Source organism: Balaenoptera physalus (genome assembly GCF_965194825.1).
Source record: "Balaenoptera physalus genome assembly, chromosome: 17".
Taxonomy (NCBI): Eukaryota; Metazoa; Chordata; class Mammalia; order Artiodactyla; family Balaenopteridae; genus Balaenoptera; species Balaenoptera physalus.
In genome coordinates, this window is record NC_138895.1 from 57,714,159 (window position 1) to 57,731,202 (window position 17,044).

Consider the following 17,044-nt stretch of genomic DNA (forward strand, 5'->3'; position numbering starts at 1 on the left):
ATTAAAGAAGATATAATGCCAAGTCTACACAATCTCTTCCAGAAATAGAAGATAGCAACACTTCCCTACTCATTTTATGAACTCAGCATTACCCAGATACCAAAAGTAGATAAAGACAGTAAAAAGACAAAACAAAACAAAAACTATAGGCCCCAATATTGCTCACAAACATAAACGTAAAACTCTTCAATAACATATTAGTAAACCAAACCAGTGATATGTAAAAAAGAATAATACATCATGACCATCATGATAAATACTCTTAGCATACTAGGAATAGAAGGAAATTTCCTCAAAGTGATAAAAAGAATCCATCATACTTAATAGTGAAAATTCAGTCTTTTCCCCAAGATCATGAATAAGGCAAGAATATTTGCTTTCACTATTCACCATTCCTATTTTACAGTGGATTAGAGGTTCTAATCAATGCAGTAAGGCAAGAAAAAGTATAAAGATCTGAAAAACACAAAACTGCCTTCAGTTAGAGATGACAAGATTCTGTTTTTTATTTTAAAAGTAACAAACACACTAGTGTTTAGGCATAAATAACTTACTCATATATATGAATATTCATTTGAAATCATCAAGTTTAAAAGACAGTTAGTAGCAATTATCTACAATCTCAAAACAAACCCCCACTACTATCACTATAATTATATCCCCAGAGCCCTATCACAATAAATACTTGCTGAATATTGAATGAACACAGAGCAATGCAGTCTGCATGGCTTATAACAAGAGGGCTATGAAATCGAAGTTCTATAGTCATACATATGAATTCCAGTGATTCTTGAAATTTTCCATTATGCTAGAAAATGTGAAACTTGGTTTCTCCATTTTGGTCATGTTTTCTTTTGTCAGAGACGTCTACTTTCAATATTCTAATCTTTCCTTTCTACCTTAGGATGCAACTAACCCTACAGTATAAATACTTCTTTATATAATCTTCCTCATAGCTATAATTCCAGATGACAATAAATCAGACATTTTAAATTTGCTGATATGTTTTGGTAAAGGAACATAACTGAAGTTCTGGTGTATTGCCGTATTTGTTCAAATTCTTAACATTATCTTAAATGTTATCAGAGTAGGAACATACTCAACAGAAATCTCATAGTTGTATGTTTTATATGTATACACACACACACACACAAACACCCCTTGTGATATTCTAAGAGCACCCAGAAAATTTCAATGACTACACGTAGATTATTAGCAAGGTAGGGGGTAAAATCATAATTTTTGTCCCTGTCAGCTTTGGTCAGTCAATTCTTCTAAAAGAGAATATAGATATACACCGAGATAGAGCTGACACTTGAACAACATGGGTTTGAACTGGAAAGGTCCACTTAAAATACATACTACAGAAATATGTAATACCCAATGGCTGAATCTGAGGATGTGGAGCAGTAGATACAGAGGACCAACTGTAAAGTTACACTTGGATTTCTGAGTGCACGAGGGTTGGTCCCCTAACCACTGCACTGTTCAAGTGTCAACTATATATCTCTTTTTTTCTCTCTCTGTACATATATTGAGAGAGACATATATACATACAACCATACATGCACACCCACCCTATATGTACAACATGCCCACACACATATATATATTCACACAGTATAAGGAATAAATATTAGAATTTTAAGCCATATTCAAACACTAGTCAGTTAATACCTAATCTGTCTCTTACATTAGCAAAAGCAAAATAATGTTTGAAAAACATGGTATAATCCTCACATAACATACTTCTGGATCCTTGGGAAGTCACACTGCTATTGCAATTGCTTACCAGTTCATCAGAGGTCAAATGCATCAAACGTTCAGCTATTGCAGCACATTGGGCTGAGTCTCTAATAAATTCCCCCTGTTTATCACCGACCACTAGCTCTGGCCATGTCAGTCCTTCATTCTTCTTAATCAAGGAAATCTCCAAGCTAGAAGTTTAAGATGAGAAAAGTAATGTTACATTAAGCAACTATATAAATTATACAACCAATACCAAACAGAAGAATCTTCCACAGAAATTACCCCTCTGATGTCCAGAGGATGTTTTACCAAAAATCATGTTCATTTTCATTCTGCATATGATGGAAAACCTATCGTCCAAGGGTAAACAATATAGATTTAATAGACAAGAAGGTACCACTGGAGTGATTGGAAAGAGTAAGACCACTCAGAAAGTACTGCTGCAGTTCAGGTGTGCTGTGTGTTACCAATCTTCAGTAATAGAAAAATGCAAGCAGCATGAATCTATGAGCTATTTCACTGGGGAATGGGGGTGGGGGTGGGCACATAAAGTTAACTGGAAAGGGCCTATAACTAAAGGTACCTCTTTGTGTGTGGAGCCAACAATTACCTTCATTATCACAAACTAGTAGCCATAATATATTATTAACCTAAATATCAGGAAGGTTAGTTAAATCAATAAAAAAGGACCCATCAGGGAACACTAAGATTAAGGACTGATGCAGCAGAAAAGGGAGAGAGAGCTGAGTCAGGGCAGACTGGGGACATGGGATAGGGAGTTGCCCATGTGCCTCTTGAATAGGAAAGGAAATCCAGGTAAGCTGGCTGTTGCTATAATACAGAGAAAAGTGGTGTTGGTGGTAGCTGTTTCACAGCAAAGCAACCTTTTCCATGTGCCATCTCTGGAACACGTGGGCCATACTAACCCATGCCCTGGAACACAACTGCAAGGAAACAATTGCAACAACACGATAGTAACTATTATCGTAATTATCAAATAGAACATGCAAACTTATCAGATATTCTTTTTCAAGGCTATTATCACTACCTCATGAATTAATTACGGTACTTTAAAATTTTCTAAAACTTCCTGTATTTTAAGAGACTATACAAAATAATATCTCTCTTATGTAATGAGTTCCTATCATTAGCATTAAAAACTACCACCATGGTCAATAATGCCCAGATTTAGTTACATTTTCTAAGGAGAAAGCTAATCTTGAATGATGATGAAGATAATAATGATGATAATAAAAATAATGACAGCAGCTTATACTTACCTAATGCTTACCGTAAGCTAGGTGCTATCTTAAGCACTTTACATGTTTTAACTCATTTATTGCTCATCACAAACAAATTAAGTACTATTATCTCCATTTTACAAGTAAGAAAAGAAAGCACTGAGAGGTTAAGTAACTTGCCAAGGTCACAAGCTAGTAAAGCTGTCTGGCTCCAAGTCCATGTTCTTCACTACTGCACTATTCTGCCTCTCTGAAAAAATATATGTAAATAACTATTAAAGAACTTGTACCTAGTGACCAGAATGCATAAATACTGTTCTTAGTTGCTACCTAAAGAAGTTAGAGTTCATACAGTTTTAGTTATAAAGAATTTATGAACCATCATTAAATTGGCATATCCAGTCAATGTTACTTTTTTTTTTAAATTAATGATACTAGTATGTTATTATTACTGCTTTTTAAATTTTATTTATTTATTTGTTTATTTATTTATGGCTGTGTTGGGCCTTCGTTTCTGTGCGAGGGCCTTCTCCAGTTGCGGCAAGCGGGGGCCACTCTTCATCGCGGTGCGCGGGCCTCTCACTATCGTGGCCTCTCTTGCTGCGGAGCACAGGCTCCAGACGCGCAGGCTCAGCAATTGTGGCTCATGGGTCCAGTCGCTCCGCGGCATGTGGGATCCTCCCAGACCAGGGCTCGAACCCGTGTCCCCTGCATTGGCAGGCAGACTCTCAGCCACTGTGCCACCAGGGAAGCCCCAATGTTACTCTTTTAGCACAAATGCATTTCTACATTTTAAAACTAGAATCACATCTTACCATCCAAGCAAAAAGGAACACATAGCCCCATACATAATGAACTACAGATTAGTTAACAAATCCTTCCAAAACTAGAAGGAACATTAACTACTGAAAATGAGATGAATAATATAATCAAGTACAAAAAAATCATGTGTTTTTAAACAAATGATACCACCTACACAGCACTGTAATTATCTTTTGTAACATAAAATAGTAATCAACCACCTCAAATTTAATGAAAAAAGAATACTGGTCTATATTCATGTGTTAAACGCTGAAACTATTTGCATAAGGTCCAGCTCTTCTCCTAAACCTTGGCTGGGTTACTGCTTGATGACTTATATTTAGCAGTATGTTCCAGCTGGTTTGCCAATTTAAAAATGCTATCCTCATCTCTCACACACACTAGTAAGATATATTTAAATAGAATATAGGGAAATATAAAATATTTTTGAAAGAACCTTTCAGATATTGAGTTTTTAAAATAATACATTAAAAAGTATAACGAAGTCACCAAATTTCTCCATTAATAAAATGATTTCAGGGTATCTGCTTAATTTAAAAACAATTTTGAACTCGATATATATTTCTTAAACTCGCAGAATTCAGAGTCACATCAAGACTCACATGGGTGGGTAAAATACCACTAACCAAGAATTATATTTAATAAAAATATCTAATTTTAACCCACTTCTGACAAAATTTGACCATTTTAAAAATTAAGTGCCTAATACCATTCATTAACCATCACTGAATTCAATAATTACTAATAAGACTTGATCTAAAATGAAAGAGACTAATTTTATTAATCCAAATGATTAGGGAATGAAGTATCTGGAACAACAGATTTACAAAGAGGAATGGTAGTTGGGACAGAGGATTATAGTCTTACAAGGCACAACCTTTGTTTACCTTTTATTCACATATTCTTTTTACTGAGGTGTAATTTACAGATGAAAGTCATACATTTTAAGTGTAGAATTCATTGTTTGACAAATGCATACACCCGTATAACCCAATAAAGATACTGAAACATCCAGGAAGTTCCCTTGTGCATTTTTCCAGTCAATCCTCCTGCACCCTAGAGGTAACCACGGTTCTGATTTGTATCACCATAGATTAGTTCTGCCAGTTCTAGAACTTCACTTATGTGAAATTGCACAGGGCATACTTTTTGTCTCTGGCTTCTTTCAGTCCACGTAACGTTTTTGAGGTTCATTCATGTTATGTCTATCAGTAGTTCACTGCTTTTTATTGCAGAGTTGCATTCCACTAATTGGCAAATTAAAGTTAATAGAAAAAAATTATTTCTATTAAAAAGTTTAAAAAGCACAAATTTAAATAAATGACCACTTTCACCTATTTATTATTATTATTATTGTTTCTGTTATTATTATTATTATTGTATCCAGAGCTGGTAATGAAAAGCACTGCAGTATAATGTAAACAATAACTATAATAGTATCTTTAATCTTAACTACAGTAATTCCATTTTTAATCTATCTTAAGAAAAATAATCAGCAATACTGATGGACCTATTGTAGTATTCCCCTATGATGTAACCACTGCAGAAAGTATAAAAAGAAAAGAAGAAAAAAGTGAAATAATAAAAAATAAAATTTTAAATATAAATAAAACTATAAAAATACCTATTATTCTCTTTAATTATCCATGTACTGCTTTCATGATCAATAGATGAATAGAGATTTCCTTCCAAAAACCTCTGACCCTTCAGCACAACGTTGACATGATCAGGCAAAAACTGTATTTGAATGTCTTCCTTAGTACAGTCTTCTGGAAGCGATACTGTTACTGTCAAATCATCTTCAGTTTGTTGCCAGTAATACAGAGGTTCTTTTAGGAAAAGAAAAATGCATTATGTAATTAAAAAATCTGAGACTAGATCATACAAAAGAACACCTATCTTAGCATATTTTCTAGCGATCGTCTCACAAAAAAATAATTATGAACAAACACACAGAGATCACCATGGGGAATTTTCACTCAAAGAGTTGTAGCAATTTACTTGACATTTTCCTGTTCCAGGATTACCTCATGCTCCAAGAGATACACATTCATAAAGTACAAATCATAGCAACTCTTTCATCCCCATTCCTTCTCTCCCTGCCTCTCAGTATCCCTACTTCTCCCTCTTCCTCTTATACACGCACACACACACACACACACACACACACACACACACACAGTGGATTCCGAGTTCGAAAGAATACCAAATATGTCATAAACTCCTGTCTGAAACTTTCACCACAGCCTTGATTTGCCAATGCTGGGGCAATATAGTAACTCTGTGATACAGGAGACTACTGTTATTTGGTGGGATACATGTCCACACAAAAATAAAAGATATTTTCCTTATAAAGGTATTGGCTATTCTACCTCATTCACAATATGAAAGCAATTTCATAGCAAATTCAAGGGCTGTCAGTATATTTTGTCTAAGTTCCCAATAAAAGAATCCTCCCTTCATCACCTTCTCTATCTCCTCAGCTTGTCTCCTAAAAAGCTATCTACTAAAGAAACACTTTTAGACCCATCATACCATCACCATGGAAGTAGGAAAATAGGGCTTAAATGCAAAATGAATAAATATTTGCTTAATGGCATCCATAAACATTAATCTGTCTATCCACTCATCAGAAAGGAATATAACAGAGCTGTTAGGAACTAGTGCTCCAGAGTTGGCTAGTCCATGGTCTGACTCCTGGTTCAACCATTTAATAATTCTGATACACAACTATACCTCTAATCCTCATTTTCCTAATCTGTAAAATAGTGTAACAGAATATTACACTCCTCTTAGGACTGACTGGTGACATTTAAATGAGTTAATTCATGTAAAACATTTAATATCAATTCCGTTGGCTAAATATATTATAAACTCTCACTAAATGTGGGTTATTATTCTTTTATTTTCGTGTGGTTTTATGTTAAAACTTGGGGGGGGGTACTTGATATGCTGAAAGATATAGCATAAGCATGGTGTGTCTCCTGGAAGGGTAACTTTTATCTGATATTAAAATTTTTCTTTTAACAAATATGATAATATAGAAATTAATATAAAACATGCGGGCTTCCCTGGTGGCACAGCAGTTAAGAATCCGCCTACCACTGCAGGGGACACAAGTTCGAGCCCTGGTCCGGGAGGATCCCACGTGCCGCAGAGCAACTGGGCCCATGCACCGCAACTGCTGAGCCTGCATTCTGGAGCCTGCGAGCCACAACTGCTGAAGCTCACGCGCCTGGAGCCCGTGCTCCGCAATGGGAGAAGCCACCGCAATGAGAAGCTCGCACACCGCAAAGAGGAGTGGCCCCTGCTCGCCACAACTAGAGAAAAGCCCACGCTCAGCAACAGAAGACCCAACGCAGCCAAAAATAAAATAAATTAAAATTTTTTAAAAAAAGCATGAATTTTTAGGATAAAATTGTTACTTCGGGGTAATATCTAACTTGCATCACATTCCTTTAAGTCTCAGATCCTCTATCTTTTGCCTTTAGAAGTACTTTTAATAAAAACTTACTGAAAAAGCTTGAAATATAGCTTAAAAGACATACTATAAGCTCTCTAAGGTAAGAAATGTTTTACTCATCCCTCGTCTCCCACAAACATTAACAAGGCAGTTTATACATAATAATCATGCAATATATAATTTCTGCCAGATATGGGGATGGGAGGAACCTGCAAAATCACATGAGCTTTTAGTATAAATTAAGGCCATGGACATAGACTAAAGAGAAAGCCAGAATTTTCTTACTCCCCTCTCCACCAAAACTATACAAACACCTAAATAATTTTTTCCATTGTTGGTTGTTTTGAGTACCTTTCTATATCTCTAGAGATTGTATTAGGTCTTTCAAAGAAAATATCATTATTTATAATATCATGACAATACCAAATAGGTAATAGATAATATCAGTCTTCTTGAAGTTTATAGAAAATGAAACCAGTATACATACTCAAAAGAGTGCTTAAAAGAAAGCATACTAATTAACAAACTATGCATAATTTTTAAAAATTAGAACAATTTTCCTTTCTTATTGTGAAAGTCCAATGATAAAATAAATACAGAAGAAATTTCCCAAGAGAAAGTGGGTACAAGAAAGGGCTATTTATTAGAAAGGAAACAGAAAAATGGAAGGGACTTGTGGATTACACTAAAAGGGAAAAACGAATTCAGGAGGAATTCAAAATATAGTGTGAGATGTCAACAAAAGAAACACTGGACTAGTGGCTAGTGATTTAAACACATGATGTGTCCCAACTAGCCTGCAAATCTGTCTTGGAACCACATGGTCCTAGCTACTAGGCAGACTGGTTCTAAGGATTAAGGCAGTCTTTCATTCTTCCACAACCGCTCACCAAAGGAGTTCTAAAGGGCATGTGGTCTAGAGATATGGATAGCTGCTCTGGCTAAGCTTTAGGAGAGTTTAACATTATAATTAAGATAAAATAGTAGAATTTATTCAGAAAGAGATCTTACATAAAAACATCACAAGACGCTAAATAAAACGCTACCAAGCACAACCCTTATAACTGGAGGTGTACATGTTTATAAACCTGGAGAAAATATTTTTCAAACATTTATTACATATTCAAATATTATATAACATATAAATTAAGTATTTGAAAAGTATTTTTAAATACTTTTCAAAGGATTCATTTTTTAAACTATAAAAGTATATAAATATATACTTATAAAAATAGTGAAACTGATTTTTATTTTAAATAATTAAGTTGTTAAAGTAATAAAAAGGGTAGATTCAAAGAGTAATATATATAATTGTTAAATATTGTGAAAATCTCTGTTAAGTAAAATATACTAGTCCCTGGCTATAAATACCAGAAATATAAACAGTAATGATTATAGAAAAATGTTCTCTTGAATACTTTTAAAGAATATGTACTCTTTGTATACAAATATAAATTTCTCCTGAAAGACCTTTTTACTCTTTTCATTCTAAAATATTACCTTCATTCATTCACTCATGCATTCATGAATGAATTCAACACTGAGAAAACTTAGTCAGTGATTCTACCCCCAAGGAACCTTCTTTCAGTTTAGTATGAAAGATAAGAACATGTAATTAGGACACCTATAATGAACAGAGGTTAGCTTATTTTTAAAAATTATTATTGACAATACTAACATGCTGGATTTTCAAACACCAACAACAAGTAGACATTAGTATTTGTTTATTCATTCAATAAGTATTTATTAAATATCTAATCAGGTAAGGTAATATATAGGTTTTAAAAACATTTTTGGTAATTACAAAAGTATTAAATTGAACAGTTCACACTACTTAGGTGGTATATTTTATAAAAGACCATTCTGGGAAATATAAAGGAAAATAAAGAAAAATTAAGCACCTATCTTGACCTGGTAAAACTCATAACCTAGCTGGGAGGACAAATCAGATATATTTTACACAGGAGCTCTATGGATATTCGAAGTAAAATTACCTTTGATTTTCTCTGACATGTCTTCATCCTTACTTTCTTCAAGATTTTGACCAACTTGAACAAATGTAAAGGACTTGTAAGAGACAATCATTAGACCATTCCCATCAGGCTCAATAGCGGCATAGTGGGGCACTGACTTTCCATGGAGAATATTACGCTTAGTAATTTCATATTTTCTTTTATCTGTAAGAAAATAAAGCATTTTAGAACAAAAAAATTACAAATAAAAAATATTTGAATATATTTGTATATTAATTCTAATTTAAACTAAATATTTTAAGTGTACTATTAAAAAGTACGCTATTAGGTACATTTTTTAAAAAGGATAAAAAAAATTTACAACCTAATATTCTGTAAATAAATCCCTATTTTAAAATACTGGGTTTGCACCTCCTAGAGAAATGGAAATAAAAACAAAAATAAACAAATGGGACCTAATGAAACTTAAAAGCTTTTGCACAGCAAAGGAAACCATAAACAAGACGAAAAGACAACCCTCAGAATGGGAGAAAATATTTGCTAATGAAGCAACTGACAAAGGATTAATCTCCAAAATTTACCAGCACATGCAGCTCAATATTAAAAAAACAAACAACCCAATCCAAAAATGTGTAGAAGACCTAAACAGACATTTCTCCAAAGAAGATATACAGATTGCCAACAAACACATGAAAGGATGTTCAACATCACTAATCATTAGAGAAATGCAAATCAAAACTACAATGAGGTATCACTTCACACCAGTCAGAATGGCCATCATCAAAAAATCTACAAACAATAAATGCTGGAGAGGGTGTGGAGAAAAGGGAACCCTCTTGCACTGTTGGTGGGACTATAAATTGATACAGCCACTATGGAGAACAGTATGGAGGTTCCTTAAAAAACTAAAAACAGAACTACCATACGACCCAGCAATCCCACTACTGGGCATATACCCTGAGAAAACCATAATTCAAAAAGAGTCATGTACCACAATGTTCACTGCAGCTCTGTTTACAACAGCCAGGACATGGAAGCAACCTAAGTGTCCACTGACAGATGAATGGATAAAGAAGATGGGGCACATATATACAATGGAATATTACTCAGCCATAAAAAGAAATGAAACTGAGTTATTTGTAGTGATGTGGATGGACCTGAAGTCTGTCATACCGAGTGAAGTAAGTCAGAAAGAGAAAAACAAATACCATATGCTAACACATATATATGGAATCAAAAAAAAATGGTTCTCATGAACCTAGGGGCAGGACAGGAATAAAGATGCAGATGTAGAGACTGGACTTGAGGACATGGGGAGGAGGAAGGGTAAGCTGGGACGAAGTGAGAGAGTGGCATGGACATATATATACTACCAAATGTGAAATAGATAGCTAGTGGGAAGCAGCCGCATAGCACAGGGAGATCAGCTCGGTGCTTTGTGACCACCTAGAGGGGTGGGATAGGGAGGATGGGAGGGAGGGAGAAACAAGAGGGAAGAGATATGGGGATATATGTATATGTATAGCTGATTCACTTTGCTATAAAACAGAAACTAGCACACCACTGTAAAGCAATTATACTCCAATAAAGATGTTAAAAAAAAAAATACTGGGTCTGATGAAATATGTTCTAGATTGTGGTGTCCAATGTGGTAGCCACTAGCCAGAGTAGCTATTTAATTAAAATTAAGTAAAATTTGAAATTCAATTCCTCAGTCATGCTAGCCACACTTCAAGTGCTCAAAAGCCACACATGGATAGCTGCTATCACACTGAGTGGCTCACATATAAACACGTCCATTTCGGAAAAATTTCTATTGGAGAGCAGTGCTCTAAATCCTAAAAGTGACTGACTTACCTGAAACATCAACCTCTGAAAAATCTACCCGTTCCTTAACTACAGCCTGTCTACTTTCTCAGCCAGTATATGATAAGTGTCTTCTGAAAAAAGCTACAAACTGATGATACCAGAAAAAGTGTGGTGTGGACTATTTTCTTCCCATTCTAGCTACTGATAAGGGGTTTTCTTAAAACAAAATATGTTTATGGTAGAAATGATTTTTTACATATTCAGACATAGATCTATCTGCCTACTATAATCAAATATAAATAATTGTACTTAGAATTTTTAAGATATGAATTAACTGTATTCTGAAAGTTTCTGGTAAATTAACTGAATTTATCCTATGAAAATAAGGGTTTTTTGTTTTTGTTTTTTGCTTTAAGAAGTACCCAAACATTTCAGTTGAGTCCGTACCTTTACTTTATTGTTACTGTGGGTAACAAATTTTTATTACAGTGGGTAGTGCTTCACAATGAGTAGTCAAAAATCATAACTCAATGTCATGAGTTACACATAATAACACATATACATACATAATAATACAATCTGTTCTAAAACATCTGTCAGTGTTTTTTCTCTAAATCCTCACCTACATTCACACATTCACTTCATACATATTTAGCAATAGACTTTTCATTTCATGAATGAAATAAAAACTCCTATGTTTCCTGCACAGGTACATGCACAGCAGAGTTCTAGCTGCCTCTAAAGACCCAAACTTAGACACTGTATATTTTATAGGATGGTTATTCCCAACATGTGTGGGATGGAAAACAGTAGGTCTCAAGTGAATTATTCCATGGCTAAATGGGTTGGGAAATGCTGGGTCAAAATTAAATTTTTTCTACTCAAAATTTCTAGAAACTTGAATATGCTTAATGTGAAATGGGGATATCGAATGCCCACATTTTCAAACTTACTTGACCATAAAATATAACTTATCAAATGTTCCACTCAAAAGAGTTTAGAAATATAACACTGCTCTGTAATGTTCAGGGAAAATAAAAAGTAACACAATTATATTAGTAATTCAGGGACAAGAGGAACTGAGATATTAAGAAAAGAAAGTTGTGAGCCAAAGAATGAATTTTATATTTTTAAATCGTTCACAAAAAATCAAAAGAATATTTAAATACGTGTAAAAATTATATAAAATTCAAATGTCAGTGTCCATAAACACCAGAATACAGCCGTACTCATTCATTTATGCATTCATCTATGGCTGCTCTTGCACCACAACATCATAGTTGAGTAGTTATGATATAAGCCAAATGGTTACCATCTAGCCCTTTACAGAAACTTTCCAACACGTAATCTAAAGTTTTCAGTTACTGTGTTCCTCCAGAGATAAAACTACAACACTGGGAAGAAAAAACAAATTACATTAAATATTTCGAAGAACAAATTTTGTGTGTATATGTGTGTGTGTGTGTATATATGTGTATATATGTGTGTGTGTGTATATATATATATATATACACACATACACATATTAACATATATTTTTGTATATATTAAAAATATACACTTAAATTATTCCAAAAGTATGTAATAGTGTCTCCTTTTACACAAAAAGGCACATCTGACTATGGAAGCACATTACTATTTTTTTTTAATCCATACCTAAGGAGAAACTATCTATAAATATTAATTCCACTGGGTGGCAGGTACCAGAATCATAACACAGTGCCTAAGAAAAAGCAAATAGCATTTACAGGAACTGCTTTGCATTTCAAAACCTACTAAATTATGGCAACCACTACAGAGAGATCAGATTTTTGTTATGTTATACCTTTATTTTTCTTATTAATAGTGACCCACTCCAAGGAAACATAGAAACCACTTCCTTTCATATCCAATTCCTCTCTCTCTATTCGAAGAAGCAGGGTAGCTATCGAATGTTCTTCAGCTTTCAGCAATGAGATACTGTGAATTATGATAAAAGGATTTCCAAGCTCTTCATTAAACATAATCTACAAAAAAGAAAGAAGATGACACTCACAAAAATGTATTACATGAATGTATACAGCACAGAGGAAATACACAGAATTCTGACAATCCAACAAATAACTCGGATACTATCCATATTTACTACAAGGATACAAAAATGAAAAATGCCCTTAAATAAAGCTTACAAGTTTAAATCATATTGCTTGAAGAAAGAACTTCTGGAAAATATCTAATTGTTTAACAGAGAAAACTGATCAGTACTCTTGGCTTAAAAACAAAGAAAACAACAGGGCATCCAAACAGCATCTAAAGGAGAAAGGGAATTAAAAGTAATCTTCTAGAAAAGAACTGTCAAGTGAAAAGAATGTTCTGTACAGGACATGAGCAAGTCAATATGCATTACTGCATCTCTTCCCGTCTCATCTCTGATTTATTTCTGCTTTCTTCCTCTTAGTTTCTGAATACCGTTCATGTGTGTTTGTGAGTGTGTGTGTGTATGCTTTTTATCCTTTTGTTTTTGGTTTGGTTTGTTTTTCTTTGTTTTCTGGAAATTTACAAAGGTAAAAGTCAAAGGAATTAGAGAACAAATCACAAAAACTTTCTTACTCTTCAAAAACAAAAGTGCCCACTTACATTTAAAAGGTATAATTCCACCAACTCTATTTAAATACTGAAGTTTCTTTTTAAAAAGCAAATCAAAACATTATGCAAAGACACACAAAATCTTATCAAATTCTTTTTATAAGACAAACACATAATCTAAAAGACTATTATATTTTTATTAAATACCAAATAGAAGAGGTTTTAAGACTAATTTCTAAACAAGCTTTTCAAATAAATGAAAAAATAAATAGCTGAATACTAATCTGAGACAAAAATTAGCTTTTTTATTCTTTTTAAACCCATTATCTGGAATCCCCTCATATCAGCTCCTACCTGAAAGCCTTATAAAGAAAAATGTGCTTTACCCCAGTGTTCACAGCAGCACTGTTTACAACAGCCAAGACATGGAAGCAATCTAAATTTCTATTGACAGATGAATGGATAAAGAAGATGTGGTATACATACAATGGAATACTACTCAGCCATAAAAAAGAATGAAATAATGCCATCTGCAGCAACATGGATGGACCTAGAGAATACCATACTAAGTGAAGTAAGTCAGACAGAGAAAGACAAATACCATATGATATCACTTATATGTGGAATCTAAAATATGATACAAATGAACTTACTTACAAAACAGAAACAGACTCAGACACAGAAAACAAACTTACGGCTACCAAAGGGGAAGAGGGATAAATCAGGAGTTTGGGATTAGCAGATACAAACTACTATATATAAAACAGATAAACAACAAGATCCTACTGTATAGCATAGGGAACATATTCAGTATCTTGTAATAAACTATAATGGAAAAGAATATGAAAAAGAATACATATATGTAAAACTGAATCACTTTGCTGTATACCAGAAACTAACAAAACGTTGTAAGTTAACTATACTTCAATAAAAAATAAAAGAAAAAGTGTGCTTTAATGTCATCATTTTCTCTTTGTGTTTGAGCAACTCCGCCAAAATTATTCGAATAGTAGAGCTCTGAAATCCACTCTAAAGTCTTCCATAAGCGGGGGGAAAAAAAAAACCAATCTCAAATACCCAAAACAGAGATGACAGACACGGTTTTTTAGTTGGTTGACTGGGTTCTGCTTTTGTTTGGGGGACAAGAAGAAATAAACCGTAGGAAGGAAAAATGGAAAGTTTTGCCAAGCACAAGTAGCCAGTTTACTGTTTCCTTTTCTTTCTCTCTCATGTGAGTGAAAGGGACTGGAATGAGACCAGAGGAGTAGATGTCTGGACTCTTAAAAATTCTTAGGCTGAAGTTTCCAGTCTTCTGAACAAACCTAGCAAATCAACTGTGATACTGTTGATATATAGCACCCCCATCACATTAGAGGCCACACATTTGGAAACAGGCAGTCTTCCTTGCCTTCTTTTATTTCTCTTTCTACATTTGAGTCATCACCACCACGCTTGCTGGGCCCCCTTAGGCCCTACCATGCCCCCATCATGCTCACCTTTAGCCTCCTCTCTTACACCAATTCCCCCAAAGTCTCGAAACTCTACTGAGTTATTTCTCTCAAAGTGACCAATATCCCACAGTATTCCTCCCACCTCAGTAATGCCCAAGTCCCATCCCTTTCCCACTCCCCCCACCTCCCCAGAGAGTGCTGATTTCATTATGAGAGTACAAATACTGAAGAGGATGTGGAGTAAATTTAAATTTTTAATTCATTTAAAAAATATTATTGAAGGCCTAATATGTACCAAGGAGATATACATAGCAGAAACCAAATGAAATATAAACCCATATGAATTTCCTTCTGGTGGAATATGTGGTGTTATTTTTAATCTGAAGGTGAACAAGGTCAGTGTGCTTCTTACTACTGAAAACCAACAGAATCCACACGGCTTGATAACAGATAAATTCTCATTCATATCTCTCCTGCCCATCATTTTCCAAATTCTTTCCAACTATTTCAGGTAGCTGTGCTATATACCACATCGCCTCAGCAAAAAAAAAAAATTTATTATTGGAGGCCAGAACAGAAAATGTCACAATGTTCAATAACTATTTGAAACTGTGACTACAAAGTCCCCCTATAAACAGGCTATTGTTGTTCTGATAATTTACTGTGTTTTTTGTTTAGTTTTTTGAACATACTACAATTTGGTAGTACAGCATTTGGTATAACTTAGTAAGAAAGGTAAACCACTAAGGCCTTCTTGGTTTTTCTCAAATAATTAAAGCCTGGTCTTTGTAGGCATCTGTTGGTCTGATAAAAATATTTTATAAGTTGTAAAATATTAAATTCATATCGCTTTAGCTACCCAGAACAAAAGGCCACCTGCTGAGATTTAGACAGTAGCAATATCACATTATACTTATTAGCACAACTCAGTGTCATACTTTTCTACCTTCAAAAACTGTGGCTCTAGAAAAAATAATTCCATATTTATTACTATTAAAATCCTAACACCTGCCCCTCAGATTTAAGTCTGTTACATTGTTTTTAAAAAACTGAAGTAAAAATGATATCTTGGAGACTGGTACATAACTATAGTTATTTATGCTACAGTATATTTTTCTAAGTCGGGAATACTCTGGTAAAGTTACTATTTGACCAGTTTAAACATACCAGACAGTTAGCAGAGTGGTGCAGCAGTGTGCTGGGCCCTTAAACATACTAGCAAATAAAACAAGAGTAGAGGAGAAAAGACATGACAATGCAATTTTCTGGCCAACTCTTCAAGAAGAAGAAGGTGGCAACATCATTGCTTAGTGTACTTACTGCTTTACACTTATAAAGCACTCAATAGGTATTTGCTGAAAAACAAATGCAATTCTTGACAACTGCACACACCCCAGATCAAAACAGGAATAGCTAATATATCAGTTTCATAAAAGGTATACATTTTATAATTTAACTTAAAAAGATATCCGAAACATTATATATTATAAAAATCAAGAGGTCACATGTAAACTATCCCTAAAAAAGTGTTATTTCAAAATCATTAAGATCTAATTTGCATATACTTTCCAGACTTTGCTAAGTCTAAAGAAAACAAAAAAACAACTCACCTCCCATTTTTCAGAAGGACTATTTCCACGTTCACCCGTTCCAATGAGATACAATCTTCCAGTTCCATCTGACAAGGTAACCCAAGTAGAAGATGTGAAATGGATGGATGCGCAAAGGCGATCGTCATATGCTATCAAATCTGTAGGAAGTCGAAACACCTCTCGTGGTTTTCCTAAGGCAGTGTCCTAAAAAGAAGCCAAACATTATAAATGAATCCCTCCCTCTCCGTGACCCATACACACACAGAATAAATATCTTCAGTGCACTGGTTACACTCCTCTTCAAGAGTACGTGCCTAATTCCCCTGCCTTTCAGTGTGAGCTGTCCCACTGACTCACTTCTAAGAAATAAAAGTGACGG

The 17,044-nt window shown here is 34.3% G+C and overlaps 1 protein-coding gene across 2 annotated transcripts in view; it reads right to left on the minus strand.

The window, feature by feature from the left end:
• Positions 1–17,044, minus strand: part of NUDCD1 (NudC domain containing 1) — a 92,520-nt gene that overhangs the window by 39,915 nt on the left and 35,561 nt on the right. For both annotated transcript variants that reach the window (XM_082434311.1, XM_082434310.1), the window contains exons 3-7: positions 16,684–16,869; positions 12,883–13,063; positions 9,270–9,452; positions 5,437–5,641; positions 1,793–1,937 (exon numbers count right to left, since the gene is read on the minus strand). In XM_082434311.1, coding sequence (XP_082290437.1) covers positions 1,793–1,937; positions 5,437–5,641; positions 9,270–9,452; positions 12,883–13,063; positions 16,684–16,869 — 900 coding nt within the window. The remainder of the gene's footprint in view (positions 1–1,792; positions 1,938–5,436; positions 5,642–9,269; positions 9,453–12,882; positions 13,064–16,683; positions 16,870–17,044) is intronic.